The sequence below is a fragment of the Staurois parvus genome, unplaced genomic scaffold, assembly GCF_062004578.1.
Source record: "Staurois parvus isolate SC_StPar_1 unplaced genomic scaffold, SC_StPar_1.0 ptg000672l, whole genome shotgun sequence".
Lineage (NCBI taxonomy): Eukaryota > Metazoa > Chordata > Amphibia > Anura > Ranidae > Staurois > Staurois parvus.
This window is the reverse complement of record NW_028318468.1, coordinates 1,228,681-1,242,660: the sequence shown is the minus strand read 5'-3', so window position 1 is coordinate 1,242,660 and position 13,980 is coordinate 1,228,681. Positions and strand designations below refer to the sequence as shown.

The following is a 13,980-nucleotide window of genomic DNA, read 5'->3' as shown; positions in this document are numbered from 1 at the left end:
GTGTGGGGACATGCTGTACAAATATAGAAATAAAAACTTTATACCACTGAAAATAGACTGCAAACATGTCTAGCATCCATCTTACCGTGGAGATGAAACCAGTCGCATGTTTTTTACTGTTAAGTAGTTATTTTTTATATGGACATCTTTGCACAGTAGTCATCCAGGATTGATATACGTATGACCCCTTGTAATTTATAAACTTGGGCTATGCTAAGTGAAGGAGTAATATCAAAAAGCAGAAAGGTATGATCTGTTAATATTGTAAAGCACTGTATGAACTTTGTTTTTTGTTTTTTTGTCTTTTTTTTTTTTGTCTTTTTTTTTTTTTTTTTTCTTTAACTGAACTCAACTGAATTGTTTGAAATTTTTGTAGGTTTACTACAATGGCACAAGTAGATCTGGAAGAGGCATTGAATATGTTCAAGCATAAGGAACTTTATTTCCTTACTGGATTCACGACTCCTGAAATCGTAGATTCACTGAAACACATGGAAATTAGAGACAGTGATGTGTTTATAGTCACATATCCAAAGTCAGGTAATTATCATCCATTATTAATCTTCACCTTCCGCCATTTTTCACCATGATCTATTTTACCATGATCCATTGTCATCCATCATTTATCATCTCGTCCAATCCACCATCACTCTACATCTCTGGAGGCAGGAAACTCCTAATCTGGAAGCCTTTAAAAAGGTCTCTTGCTCAATTTGCCAGTATTTGTTTCCTCCACCCGAGGGAAACTTGTCGTCAGAGCTCTTGTGCTGTCCCCTGCTGTGGTGGGGTTAGGAGGCTAGAGATTGGTGTTGCCTTGTTTACATTCATGGCTGGTAGTTAAACTTTTTCATCTTCTCAGCCCCCTATCCAGTGACAGGCAGGCGCAGGTTCGGAGCCCATTTCGTAGTTCTCTGCTCCACAGGGGATTTGTACACTTACTGCTGTGGCCCCCTTGGGAGTAGTGTATGTGTCTTCCTGACTGACTGTGCACATGCATAATTTTTGGTAGGGGTGGGCAGGTGGGTGGCGCTAGGGCATGGAGAGTTTTGGCCTATGGAAAGCGGTGGGAAGAGGCAGGCTTCAGGTCCTAGGTCCCACAGGGAACAAGGACACTGAAACTGCTAAATATTAAAGGAGCAGGATCTGCTGGCGGGTGTAACACAGGCTCCTTTTTGTTATCTGGCTGCTTCTGTGCTGTGTACTCTGCAGAATGAAACAGTTGAAGCAGGTACTGACTCAGCTTGGGTAAGAGAAGCAGGGATGTCTCTTCTCTTTATGGATGAGTTGAAGGGGTTCTATCTAAAGTTCCCTGGATGAGGGGGAAGAATTGGTAGGGGATAGCCAGGCTAGTGAGGAGTCTAGACCAGTTAGACAAATTTTTTTTCAAACCACCTACGCAAGCCTCCACTCAGGATAAGATGTATAGGGGGTTGGTGTAGCCGCAAACTACGGTACTATCCGTACACCAAACTCTCAAAGATATTGTCTTGAGAGAATGGAAGGATCCTGAGAGTAGAGTTTTAAAATTTAAAGACCTGGAAAAATTGGGGAAGAGAAGGAATAAAAATCCAAGACCCCCAGATTAGACGCTGCACTGTCACAAGTCTATAAAAAGTTGGACCTGTCCTTTTTTGAGGACTCAAGTAACATCAAGGATCAGATGGACCTTAGGTCTGAGACACTGTTGCGTAGAGCCTGGGAGGCTAATGAAGCTACTATGGCCCCAGCCATTGGCATCCACTTGGATCACTAGGAATACTGATGCCTGGATGCACAGCGTTATTGAACATGTCTCTCTTGGTTCCAAGAAAAAGGGGGAAGCTCAGACAGAAGAGGTGTTAGAATCCCTGGAAGTGGTCAAGTAAGGCAGTCGCCTATTTAGCATATTTTTCAGTAGAGGTTGTCAAGAAGTCAGCTCTGATCAACTCTGCCCAAAGGGCGGTGTGGGTTAAGGCCAGGGACAGCGATTGCACATCAAGAACCCGCGGTCTGCCCTTTGCTGGTTCCTTGCTGTTTGGCTCAGGGTTGGACCAGGTGTTATCAAGATCCACTGAAAAGGGAATTAATTTTTGAGTCAAGACTAAGAAGGATAAGGGTAACATGTTTTTTTGAGCCCCCTTTAATTAGAGCCAACAAAGAGTCAAAACGTGGGCCAGTAAGGGGAGATGGGGAGCTTCCATTTTTCTGGCTCCAAACCCACCAGTAAGGATCCCAAATGACATAGGGTGGGCAGAAGGCTCTCCAGGTTCTTCCAGCAGTGGGGGGAAATTTTGGAAAGCTCGTACATCCTGCAGTTGATAAAGGAGGGGTATCAGTTGGAGTTCTCTTCACCCTCCCCCCCCCCCTCCCCCCCCCCCCCCGAGACAGGGTAAAGGCAGAGGGTTTCTTGGGAGGGATCAGGGGGTAATTGTCCCAGTGCCAACCGACCAGCTTTTTTGGGATTTTATTCCCACTTCGTGTTTCTGAAGCCTTCAGGGAAATTCATAAACCATGAGGAATGACCCCAAAATTAATCCCCAAATGATTGAAAATGTCAATATCCCAATGTATGACCACAAGGTTGAAATGTTCTCAAACCCTAAACGTAAACCACTTGGTGTTTTATGATGCTGCTGGTAGTCCTAAGGCGTTGAAGGAGAAAAATGAGGTGGTGGTATAGAAGAGCACTGACTGCATGTACAAGAGAAAGTACTGCATGCATGCATACATATTGGATTCCTTCCTGATGGGACTGGCTTTACAACTTTGGAAAAAGGAATAATTTGTTTAGCATTTACAATGGTTTCAAACACGCATTAATGTTTGCGTTGTAAACATATTGGAGTTAAGGCTAGGTTCACTCTACTGTGATGATGCAATCCAATTTTGATATCACTTCTAGTGTGACTATGTATGTAGCTAGTGCTATGTGGATGCAATTTCAAGACAACATTGATAAGCATGATCATTCTGTGGTAGGAGTTGCACCCAAGTAGTACAGGTCAGAACATTTCCCAACTTCAGTCCATGCTGCTGACTTGTGTTGATTTGTGGTGATGTAAATGGACACAATTGATTTTATTTCCCTTGTTGTGCAATTCTATGTCTCAAATTGCACCTCCATTTGCAAGCCAGTCATGTGAACCTGTCCAGACCTAATTTTAGGTTTTCTTTGGTCTAAAAAGGCTACTTTAACTTTATTTGCTTCACCTTTTAGAAGCGGAGCTGTCGCTGTGTTTTAGGAGGTTCACCCTTTTGCCTGTTGTCATAGTAGCAGAAAGTGACCAATTTTCCAAAGCTTTGCAGTAGTCAGTGGAGGTGGTGGTGAGAAGCCTTCACATGGGGACACCTCTTAACTGAACACTGCAGCAAGGTACTTTCTTGTTGTGTTAATGCATTACTGTCTCATGGCAGTTGTGTTTTTATGTCTCTGTCCCAGTTGGGGAGATTACCCTCTATTTGGCTTGTTTACCATTTATCTTTAAAGGGGGAAAAAAAACCTTCATGACAGGAGTATAGGCAACCTTGAAAATTGGGGACACTTGTTCTGGTGATCCACTACCTGGGATTTCCCTCCATTTTTCTGTGATGTCTATGGAACAAACATTCAAGGGAAATCTCTATAATTGCACACAAGTGTCAAAACTGCTGGGTTAGATTAACCTGGCCTTCATGAAAACCTTTTTTTTTTTGCCCTTTTTTTTTTTTTTTTTTTTTTTTTGTAGTGTCAGTAAAAATTTGGCTCTGCCAGTAAATGTTTGGTGCGGTGTCCTTACACTATCTTTATCATTTCCCCCCCCCCCCCATATGAGAACGAGGATCATTGCCAAATACTGGCAACTCTTAAAAGATCCCACCTTTTTGAAATCTATTCTCACACACACACACCTAAATTTGTATTCTGCAGGGCCCCCACATTGATGGACTTGTTATTGAAATGATATGTAAAAGATTACAAAAACCCTTCTATAACATTTTTCAGTGGAGAAGGGTTTTAGGAGATGTAAACAATGCTTTTCTTCTAAAGACACTGAGGATAAATGAACATTACCAGTTTTTTAAACTTTTCATAACCAGTAGACCTTTTAATGTATAGCAGTTTGTAAATTGAGTTTATCGTAATTCCCATCAATGTGATCGATTTGGTTGAATGCCCTTGTGGGCTACAGTATGTGGTGGGCTAAACGAAAAGTGCCCTGAAGAACATATGCAGTCATGGCCAAATATTTTGGCACCTTTGCATTTCTGTCAGATAATGCACCACTTCGCCCAGAAAATTGTTGCAATTACAAATGCTTGGGCACTTTTTTTTTTTTTTTTTTTTTTTTTTTTTTGGTATGACACAAAGTGGAGAAACATAAAAGCCAAATCTGACCCATTACACGCAAAACCCCCAAGAATGGACTGGACAAAATTAAAGGCACCCTTAATTTAATAACGCACCCTTTTGGGAAAAATAACTGAAATCAATCGCTTTCTGTAACCATCAATACAACTCTTACACCTCTCTACTAGAATTTTGGACCACTCGTCTTTCGAAAACTGCTCCAGGTCTCTCAGATTGGAAGGGTTCCTTTTCCCAACTGCTGTCTTGAGATCTCTCTACAGGTGTGCTATGGGATTGAGATCTGGACTCATTGCTGGCCAGTTCCGTATTCTTCAGCGCTTTGTAAGAAACAATTTCTGGGTGGTATGAAGTTTGAGTCATTGTCCTGCTGTAAGACCCATGACCTCTGACGGAGACCCAACTTTCTGATGCAGGACCCTACATTGCACCCCAGAATTCTTTGGTAGTCTTCAGATTTCATAATGCCATGCACACGGTCAAGACATCCAGTGCCTGAAGCAGCAAAGCAACCCCAAAACATTGGTCAACCTCCATGTTTTACTGTAGAGACTGTATTCTTTTCTTTATTTTTGTGAAAACCGTAGAATGATGGGCTTTACCAAAAAGCTGTAATTTTTTTTCATCTATCCACAGCACATTCACTCAAAATGATTTTGGCTTCCTCAGGTCAGTTTTGGCAAACCCAATCTGATTTTTTTCTTTGTTACCAGTGGGGTTCTCCTGGGTCTCCTACCATAGCATGCCTTTTCATTCAGATGGTGGCGTAAAAGTGCGAGCTGACAGTTGTACCCTGTGCCTGAAAGTCGGCCTGAATTTTGTCTGCAAGTTGATCAAGGTTGTTTAGCCACCATTCGAACAATCCTTTGTTGCAATCTTTGACTAATTTTCTCCACGTCCAGGGAGACTGGGTACAGTGCCATGGGCTGTAAACGTCTTCACAATGTTGCACACAGTGGACACAGGAACATTAAGATCTGTTAATACAGGTGAGTTTAATTACAAATTACAGAAGCCTCAAGAAATTGTTATGCAATTGTTTCTTACAATTTTGAGAAGGTGTCAATTTTTGCCCAATCCATTTTTGGGGTTTTGAGTGGAATGTGTTAGATTTGGTTTTTTGTTTCTCCACTTTTTTGTGTTCTACAAACAAAAGAAATAAACATGAGCATGCCTAAACATTTGTAATTGCATCAATTTTTTTCTTGTGAAGTAGTGTATTATCTGACAAATGCAGAGAATTTTAGAAAATGTCAAACATTGTAGTCTCATCTTTTTAGCTATTTAACAAGGTAAAATCAGAGGTGGTGACATGATTAATTTATCAGATTTGAAAAAGTGAATGGATATATAAAATGGTGAGCTTTTACCCTGAAGGGTTAAATGTAGAATTCAACCTTAATTGGCCTCTATAAACCATGTTGCAGAATATTGTAGATATCAATTTTATGTACAGGTCTATGAATATCCTATTTTACAGAGCCTTGCAAAAGTATTCATACCCCTTGAAATTTTACACATGGGAATTGACAAATATTCAGGTGCAATAAATTAGAATATCAAAGTTTTTAAGTAATTAAATTCAAGAAGGCAAACGTGTATTGATTCATTACACACCGTGATCTATTTTAAGAACCCCTTTTTTTTTTTTTTTTTTTTTTTTTTTGGCCTTGGCAAAATGTCTAAAAATTGCCGAAAACTTGTATACAAGCCAGCAGGTGGAACAAGCCTGCCTTTTAGTTACAAATCCACAGGTTTTCATTATGCACCATTACAACCTTCTATCTGCCAGCATCCTGACAACGAATGGCCTCAGTTGATAAGGAGGATGTCAGCTGCCTACACAGCATCTTAGTCTGACCCTCTTAATGAGTACGGGGGGGGGGAGAGGGGGTCACATTAGCTCAGTGATGGAGAAACACTGGAATACTAAGTACTTAGAATTATCACCTGTGTTTTTTATACCTTTCCTCCATTCAAACTCATTCCACTAGTCCTAAGGAAGTTCAAGCAAGGGAACACAGCAATTACTCTGGCTGTGCATCATTGGTCTAAGAGGGCTATGCTTGGCTGTGGAGCCTCCCCTGATTTTCCTGCAGAGGGAGGACTTTAGTCCAAGGCCGGTTGTCTCTAAAGATTCAGGCCCGAAGGTTATTGTCCTGGTATCTGAAGAAGCAATCTTAAGAGTGAAGGTTTTGTCGGTGTGACTAGCACCCTCCTGTCCAGTCAGAAGGTGTTGCAAGTTATCTGCTTTTAAAATCCTGGAAAGTGTTTTTTTTTTTTTTGTTTTTTTTTTTCTGTATCCAAACCAAGAAATCATCCCTGACTATACCCAAATCTATGTACTCACCCCTTCAGTCTGCTCTCTCATTACTAACCGACCTATTTAGTGTGGATGTCACACCACTTCCTCCAGCTCAGTCTTTCCAAAACTTTTGGCTCATGATATCCCCCTCCCCTGACTTCTCCAATAAGATCAATTTTTATTTTTTTTTTTTTTTTCAAGTTTTCCTTGGTTTTCGGATCTTCTCTTTTTGACCTATCTTTCTCTCAAGGCAGACTTCTTCGTTGCGATCATGTTGGCCAAATGCATTAATGAGCTACAGGTACTTACAGTCAAAGAGCCTTTTCTGCAGATTTGTTATTACAGGTTGGCTATGCACACTGACCCAGGTTTAATTCCTAGCATGTTATCAAAATTCTACTCTTCTCAGGAAATCTTACCATCATTTAGTTCTCACCCTTCCATTTCAAAGGAAGAGTAATTCCATTTCCTTGATGTGAGAGCTTGTATTTTACAATACTTATAATTAATGAAAGGCATTAGGAAGCTTAAAAAAATACTGACCACTGGATTAGGCAAGGGATCAAAGAATCCTATAAAGTTTGTCCTCTTTCTCCTAAGGCCCATTCTACTAAGGCTTTATTAGCCTCTTGGGCAGAGGGAGCAGGAAGAACTCCAGAACAGATATGTCAAGTAGTAGCATAGTCTAATTCAGTAGTGCTCAACCTTTTTGAAGAATGAGGGCCACCTAAGTTATTTGGTAACTGGTCATGGGCCACAATGAAATGAAATTGTTCAGCATTTCATGTTGTGTGTTTTTTTTTTTTTTTTTTCTTAAATTTTGAGTAACATAATGAACATCTTCCTCCTGCTGTCGCAGGATGCTGTATCCTGTATATTCTGCCCCTCCCAGGGGCGGACTGACCATTTTGGAACTCAGGCACTGCCCGGGGTCAGTAGGGGGCCCCATGTGAGATGCCCCTGGTACTTTTTTTTTTAAGGCTTTTTTTTTAAGGCTTTTTTTGGGTGTGGTTGAGTGTGGGCAAGGACATAGGGGCCCCATGATCCCCTATTGCCCAGGGGCCCCATGAGTTGTCAGTCCACCCCTGGCCCCTCCTCTCCAAGTGTAAAACAGAATATGACAGGGAGGCCACACGGGCCCCCTGGAGCATGGTGCAGGGTTGCCACTGCTACTCCTGTTGCAACACCAATGATCAGGTGTGCGTGGTAAAAAACACTTCCTACACAAGGTTTTTACCCCCCCCCCCCCCAAAAAGGCAAATGTAAACAAGCCCCTACTGTCCTGAGCCCTCAAAGACTTTCACACTGATGTGCTGCGGTTTACCCGCACTGCGCATGCAGTGCAGTGCACCTGTGGTTTTCCTGATGGTTAGCTGCGCTTTGCCCATAGATTTCAATTATACAGTATCTTGCAGGTATGATGCACTTTCTGAAAGCGCACCCAAACTCCTACATTCAGGAGTTTTGGTATGACTTCAGAACGCACACCAAACCCGCAGGATATAATAGGTCTATGGCTCAGTGCAGCTAACTCGCAGGAAACCTGCGAGTGCGCTGCACTTGCTGATTAGTGTGAACGCAGCCTAATAGTAGACCACCTTTTTAACGACTTCCTATTTGTGTTTCCTGCCTCCAAAGGTGAAGGTCTCTCTTCTGTTCTGGATGACTCCTAGAAACAGTCACTGGTAATGCAGGTCATAGACGGGTTGTTTATTGGCCGGTTTTTCATCCGCACAAAAAATCGGCCGATATTCACGCCGTTAGTGGGGCCCGCCCGTCGGCTGTTTTTAGTGTATCTTCCGTTTACTTTTATCAGTCATGCCTGAAAATCCACGAAAAACTGCTGTTTTTCATGGCCGATGGTGGCAGCAACAGCGCCGACCGATTTTTCGTTTATCAGCCGACAATTCGGCCAATAAACGGCCCGTCTACGGCCTGCAGAAGTCTTACTCTGGTTTCTATGATATTGTGAAAATTGTCTTGAAAGACTAAGATACTAAAGTTAGTTTCTACATTGAATCAGTTTATTCAGCCATTTGTGCTGTCCTTGTATAGTAATATCATAGATTCTGAATCTGACAGGGACATTCTATTAAATAGATTACATATTTGGGTGGATTTAATAAAGATATACTGTATAAGCTTCACACATTGCTCTTGCAACAGTGAATGTGGTGGGAACGAAAAAGAATACCCAATCGCTTGCAAGGAAAATTATAAAAGTCAGCCAAGCTTCACCTTATTCACTAAGCTAAGGGAAAATTTGGCAGCAAACAGCCTATTTGCCATTCGTAAATCAACTCCATGTCAATGTTTTATTCAACTTAGAGGTTTGTTCATGTGTAATCGTGACCGCATATTTTGCAGATATTTATAGCTACCACCTCTTATTTGATCTGACTTTTTTTTTTTTTTTTTTTTTAAATGGAGCTTAATCTAGTTTACACCAGAACTTGTTTAATATAATTTTGATATTTCTGTGTCCCTGATAATGTTACTTATTTTTATCTACATCCTATAACTGTTTTTGTTGTGTTTGTTTTTACATTCTTATGATTTTTAGTGGCCCAGTTGTCAGCCTCAAATATTTGTATTCAAATCTGATACATTATCTTGGCTTGCTCTTTAAAAAATTTTTTTTTTTTTTTTCATACAGTTGCGCTTAAATCTCAAATTGGTGGAATGAGATATTATGGAACCATGGCTTATAATGTAAACAAAAAGATGTAATGGCTATTAATATCAAGTTTTAAAATGCATTTTAGCAATCATGAATGCTTTAGTTGTTTACGTTTGCTGCAAGGATAAAAAAATTTGTTAAAACTACTGAAACTTTATTTTTAGGTACAATATGGACACAGCAAATTCTAAATCTGATCTTTCATGAAGGACATAGGAATGGATCAGAACATATTAACAACATGACCAGAGCTCCATGGATTGAATATAATTTCTACAACATTGACTTTAATAGCCGACAATCTCCTCGCCTTTTCACATCACACCTGCCTTACTATCTTATGCCAAAAGATCTCCGGTTCAAGAGGGCAAAAGTACGCAACATGGGTGATATTTTAATATTCTAATTTTTGCTGGATATACAAATAATTACACTGAGACAATCCTATTGATACATAGTTCGTATCTGAGTATCACACGAGCAGGGCTAGTCTGAAGCTACTGCCCCACAGAATGAAGTAATGAAAGCAACCACCTAAGTTTTTGGGACATGGTTTTAGGGTTGTAATCTAATTTGAATTGAGACCCCCCTCCATCTCACATTTTCATCTTGGAGCCCACATTTTGCTAAAACTTCAACATATGAAGGCATCAGATAAGGATTGGGTATACTGTATATACAGTCTGGAAAATATAATTTTTTCTTTTTTTTTTTTTTATCCTTACAGATTATTTATGTGAGCAGAAATCCAAAAGATGTCGTCATGTCAATGTATCAGTTCCTTAAATCCCTTACAATGTTACAGAAAACATTACAGTGGGAAACCTATTTGGACCTTTTCATGTCTGGGAGAGGTAGTTCACGAAGTAATATTGTATTTACTGAATGGAGTACCCACTGATAAAATATTTGCAATAACGTTATAAAATTCCAGATTTTATATTGTGTGTGTGTGTGTATGTGTTCTCTAGTTTAGGAAGGGTTTGAACCTCTGTTCCTTTTTTTTTTTTTTTTTTTTTTATGACCCTTTCTGTCCCTATCAGGAAGAGGATTTTCTACCCTCTGACCTTTTTGTTGGCAGAACGTGTCCCTATTATGAATATTGTCTTTTACTCCTGCTCCAGTGATGACCATAAAATGTTTGGTTCCCCTAGATTTCTCTCCTGGAGCCAATGTTCCCCAGGATAAATAGTAAGATTAGACCTCTTACAAGATATGGTCAGGGAAGGAGGACATTCTGCAGGACACGGTCAAAGATTGTGAGCATTCTATAGAAGTTGTTTCAAGAGACAGTCAGACTTGAAGACATATTACATAAGGTTGCTGGAAATCCCTGCTATAACAAAGCGATAGGGAAACATAGATTTGTGTCTGCAGGGGCCTTGAGGGCTGTGGAAAAAATACCAAGTGGTTGCAAGCGGCACCAGGGTTTTTCGTTATTTCACATTTTAAATTTTAGAATGCACGTATTGAATTTGTTTACTAATATAATAATATATAAAATCTTGGGAAATTCATGTATTTTACAGTGATTGGCGGGTCATGGTTTGATCATCTTAGAGGTTGGTACACCCACAAAGAGGACTACAATATTATTTTTTTGACTTATGAGGAGATGAAAAAAGTAAGTACTAATTTCTGCTATTTGATACCTGGTAGATTTGTGCTTTTACAGATGAATATAAATTATTCTGACATCATTACAAATATAAATTTATTGTACGTTTGGTTTTTTCCCTGAATGTTTTACAATAGTTTATTTCGCTTTAGGATCTTAAATCCACTGTAATGAAAATGTGCAATTTTGTGGATGTCAAACTTGATGACCAAGAAATTGATATAGTTGTGGAGAAATCATCGTTCAAAACAATGAAACAAGATCCTCTTGCAAATTATGAATTTATTCAAATAGATCACTTAAACCTTGGAAAAGTAGACTTTCTTCGCAAAGGTAAAGTTTTTTTGTAAACAAATACTACAAAGTAGAGTGTTGAGGGGGACTTTGTATTAAACAGAAGCACTGGGGAATTTTTCACATTCTTTGTAATATCTTTCTGGGAATACCACCCACACAAGTATGAATGAATATACAATAACTAAGCCAAAAACAAAAATGGGATTTTCAGTGACTGCCCCAGAGATACAATATTTGAACACATCCTGTGTGTGTGTGTATATCTGTATTATCTATATATATATATATATATATATATTAGTACATACCTGCAGCTATAAGATCTATCCTACTTTTTTGTAATAAAGTTTAGTTTTGTTTTTGTTCTAGACTTGTGTTTTTTTTTGGGGGGTTTTTTTTTTGTTTTTATGCCATTCATTCTGTGTTATGAATTCTTTCAAAAATCACCTTTTTTGAAAATGTGAAGAGATCAGTTTACTCCATTTGCATATAGGAATGCATTCCTGTCCATTTTTTCATATTTCAACAGATGGTTGAAAAATAGAATGCCTCTGTGAAAGGGATTATCTAACCAAAAACTATTTTTGTTGCAAAGCCTGAAACCTAACTTCACATCTTAGTGCAGAGTTCTTTACACATGTAGTTACATTTTCAATGGCATTCTGTATATTTACTGGACAACCAGACATGGCTCTGGTTGGTTGTATCATGCCTGCATGCTTCACTATCTTCATATGCTTATGGCAAGCTTCATGCACACTTATTCAGTGGAACTTGGACAAAGGAAAATGTGTACAATATGAGCTATGGTGCTGTCCCTGTAGGCACATGCAAGTCACTACCCACGTCCATGAATTGTCACAGAACTCCCCAATATGTGACTTACGCAAGGTGTACAAAATAGAACTCACGCCATTTTTAATTTATTTTATTTTTTTATTTTTTTTCTGTCCGTTATGCGGTGTTTTCCTAAATATGCTTTGCATTGCTCATTGCCATCTGTATAAACATTTCCCATTGCTCTTCATCAGGCACTGTTGGTGACTGGAAAAACCAAATGACAGTGACACAGAATGAGAAGTTTGACTTGGTTTATAAGGAGAAGATGGAGGGTCTACCTCTAAAGTTCTTCTGGGACATCGATGATGAAGAAGCAAGCATCTTAGAATGAGGTTGCTGAGAATTTAAAGACACTTTCTACATGAAGTAAAAAAAAAAGTACCAACAAAGACGTTATTACACATTTTATCACTTCAGCTGTATGAACCTTGCTCCACTGATTGGAAAATGTACGAAGTCTGCTTTGTAACTAACACTACTTGGGAGTATCAGTCTTATGTGTCCCTTGATACACTCATTGGCTATTCCTGCTGACTGCCACATCAGAACAAGAGTAAGGGCCCATTTACACTTATGGCTATCATTGGATCACTTTTCTGAAAAGCCGCAATGTTGATTGCTCTTCAAAGGCATTTTGACAGGTGACTTAAAGATAATGGGTCACCTCCCAGGATGCATGTTTTAACCCTCTCAAAGGCCGTAGCACTAAAACGGGGGCCATTACATGCAGTTGCAGCATGGCTCTAGTCATTTGAATGGGTCGTATTTGTAAATGGTACTACTTGCCGGAAGCTGCCTATGGTATAACTTTTGACACAAAGTGCTGGCTGGCAGGATATGTTGAGAAAGTCTGTAAGTACACTTGTGACTGGGGATTGGTAAATACAGATGGTTATTCTGTGTTAACTAGGCCTTAATGTTTGTAATTAAATCTTTATGTCAGCTTATACTAAGTCTTGATGTACTTTGTACAATAAACAATGTGTGCCCAAATATTTTACTGTTAGTGTTTATAAACTGTTATGGTTGCAATTTGATTTTTCTTTTTTTTTTTTTTTTTAATACATGAACACTTTTTTTAAAAACATATCCGATCTCAAGGGGGGGAGAGTGTTCATGCTGGACTGTGTAATGTGTTATGAATGTAAGGATGCCCCATCATTTGATGGAAATGAAAATTATCAACCTACAGAGGACTGAATTCAAAGACACCCTGAAAATCAAAGTGAAAAATTGATGCAGCAGGCTAGTCCATTTTGCTGAAATTTCATTGCAGCAACTCAAAATGGTACTCAGTAGTTTGTATGACCCCCACGTGCTTGTATGCATGCCTGACAATGTTGGGGCATGCTCTTAATGAGACCACAGATGGTGTCCTGGGGTATTTCCTCCCAGATCAGGACCAGGGCATCACTGAGCTCCTGGCCAGTCTAGGTGCAACCTGGTGGTGTCAGATGGACCAGAACTTGATATCCCAGAAGTGTTCTATTTGATTTAGGTCAGGTGAGTGTGAGGGCCATTCGATTGTATCAATTCCATCATCCTCCAGGAACTGCCTGCATACTCTCGCCACATGGGGCCGGGCATTGTTGTGCACCAGGAGGAACCCAGGACCCACTGCACCAGCATAGCGTCTGACAATGGGATAAAGGATTTAATCCTGATACCTAATGGCAGTCAGGGTGCCATTATCTAGCCTGTAGAGGTTTGGCATCCCTCCATGGATATGCCTCTCCAGACCATCACTGACCCACCACCAAAATGGTCATGCTGAACGATGTTATAGGCAGCATAACGTTCTCTAGACCCTTTCATGCCTTTCACATGTGCTCAGGGTGAACCTGCTCTCATCTGTGAAAAGCACAGTGTGCCAGTGGTGGACCTGCCAATTCTGGTGTTCAGTGGCAAATGCCAAT

At 39.9% G+C, this 13,980-nt stretch overlaps 1 protein-coding gene across 1 annotated transcript; it reads left to right on the top strand.

Annotated features, from left to right (window-relative positions):
• Nucleotides 1-328: 328 nt before the first annotated feature.
• LOC149447711 (amine sulfotransferase-like) lies at nucleotides 329-13,057 on the top strand. Its single transcript, XM_089652137.1, has 6 exons — nucleotides 329-540; nucleotides 9,474-9,682; nucleotides 10,037-10,163; nucleotides 10,839-10,933; nucleotides 11,080-11,260; nucleotides 12,256-13,057. Exons 1-6 carry the CDS (start codon nucleotides 387-389, stop codon nucleotides 12,393-12,395), a joined length of 906 nt encoding a protein of 301 aa, XP_089508263.1. The 5' UTR covers nucleotides 329-386; the 3' UTR covers nucleotides 12,396-13,057.
• Nucleotides 13,058-13,980: the final 923 nt, after the last annotated feature.

Coding starts and splice junctions, on each gene's coding strand:
- LOC149447711 (XM_089652137.1), top strand. CDS start 387: ATGGCACAAGTAGATCTGGAAGAGGCATTGAATATGTTCAAGCATAAG. Junction 541..9,473: donor AGTCACATATCCAAAGTCAG/GTAATTATCATC, acceptor CTTTATTTTTAG/GTACAATATGGACACAGCAA. Junction 9,683..10,036: donor TCCGGTTCAAGAGGGCAAAA/GTACGCAACATG, acceptor TTATCCTTACAG/ATTATTTATGTGAGCAGAAA.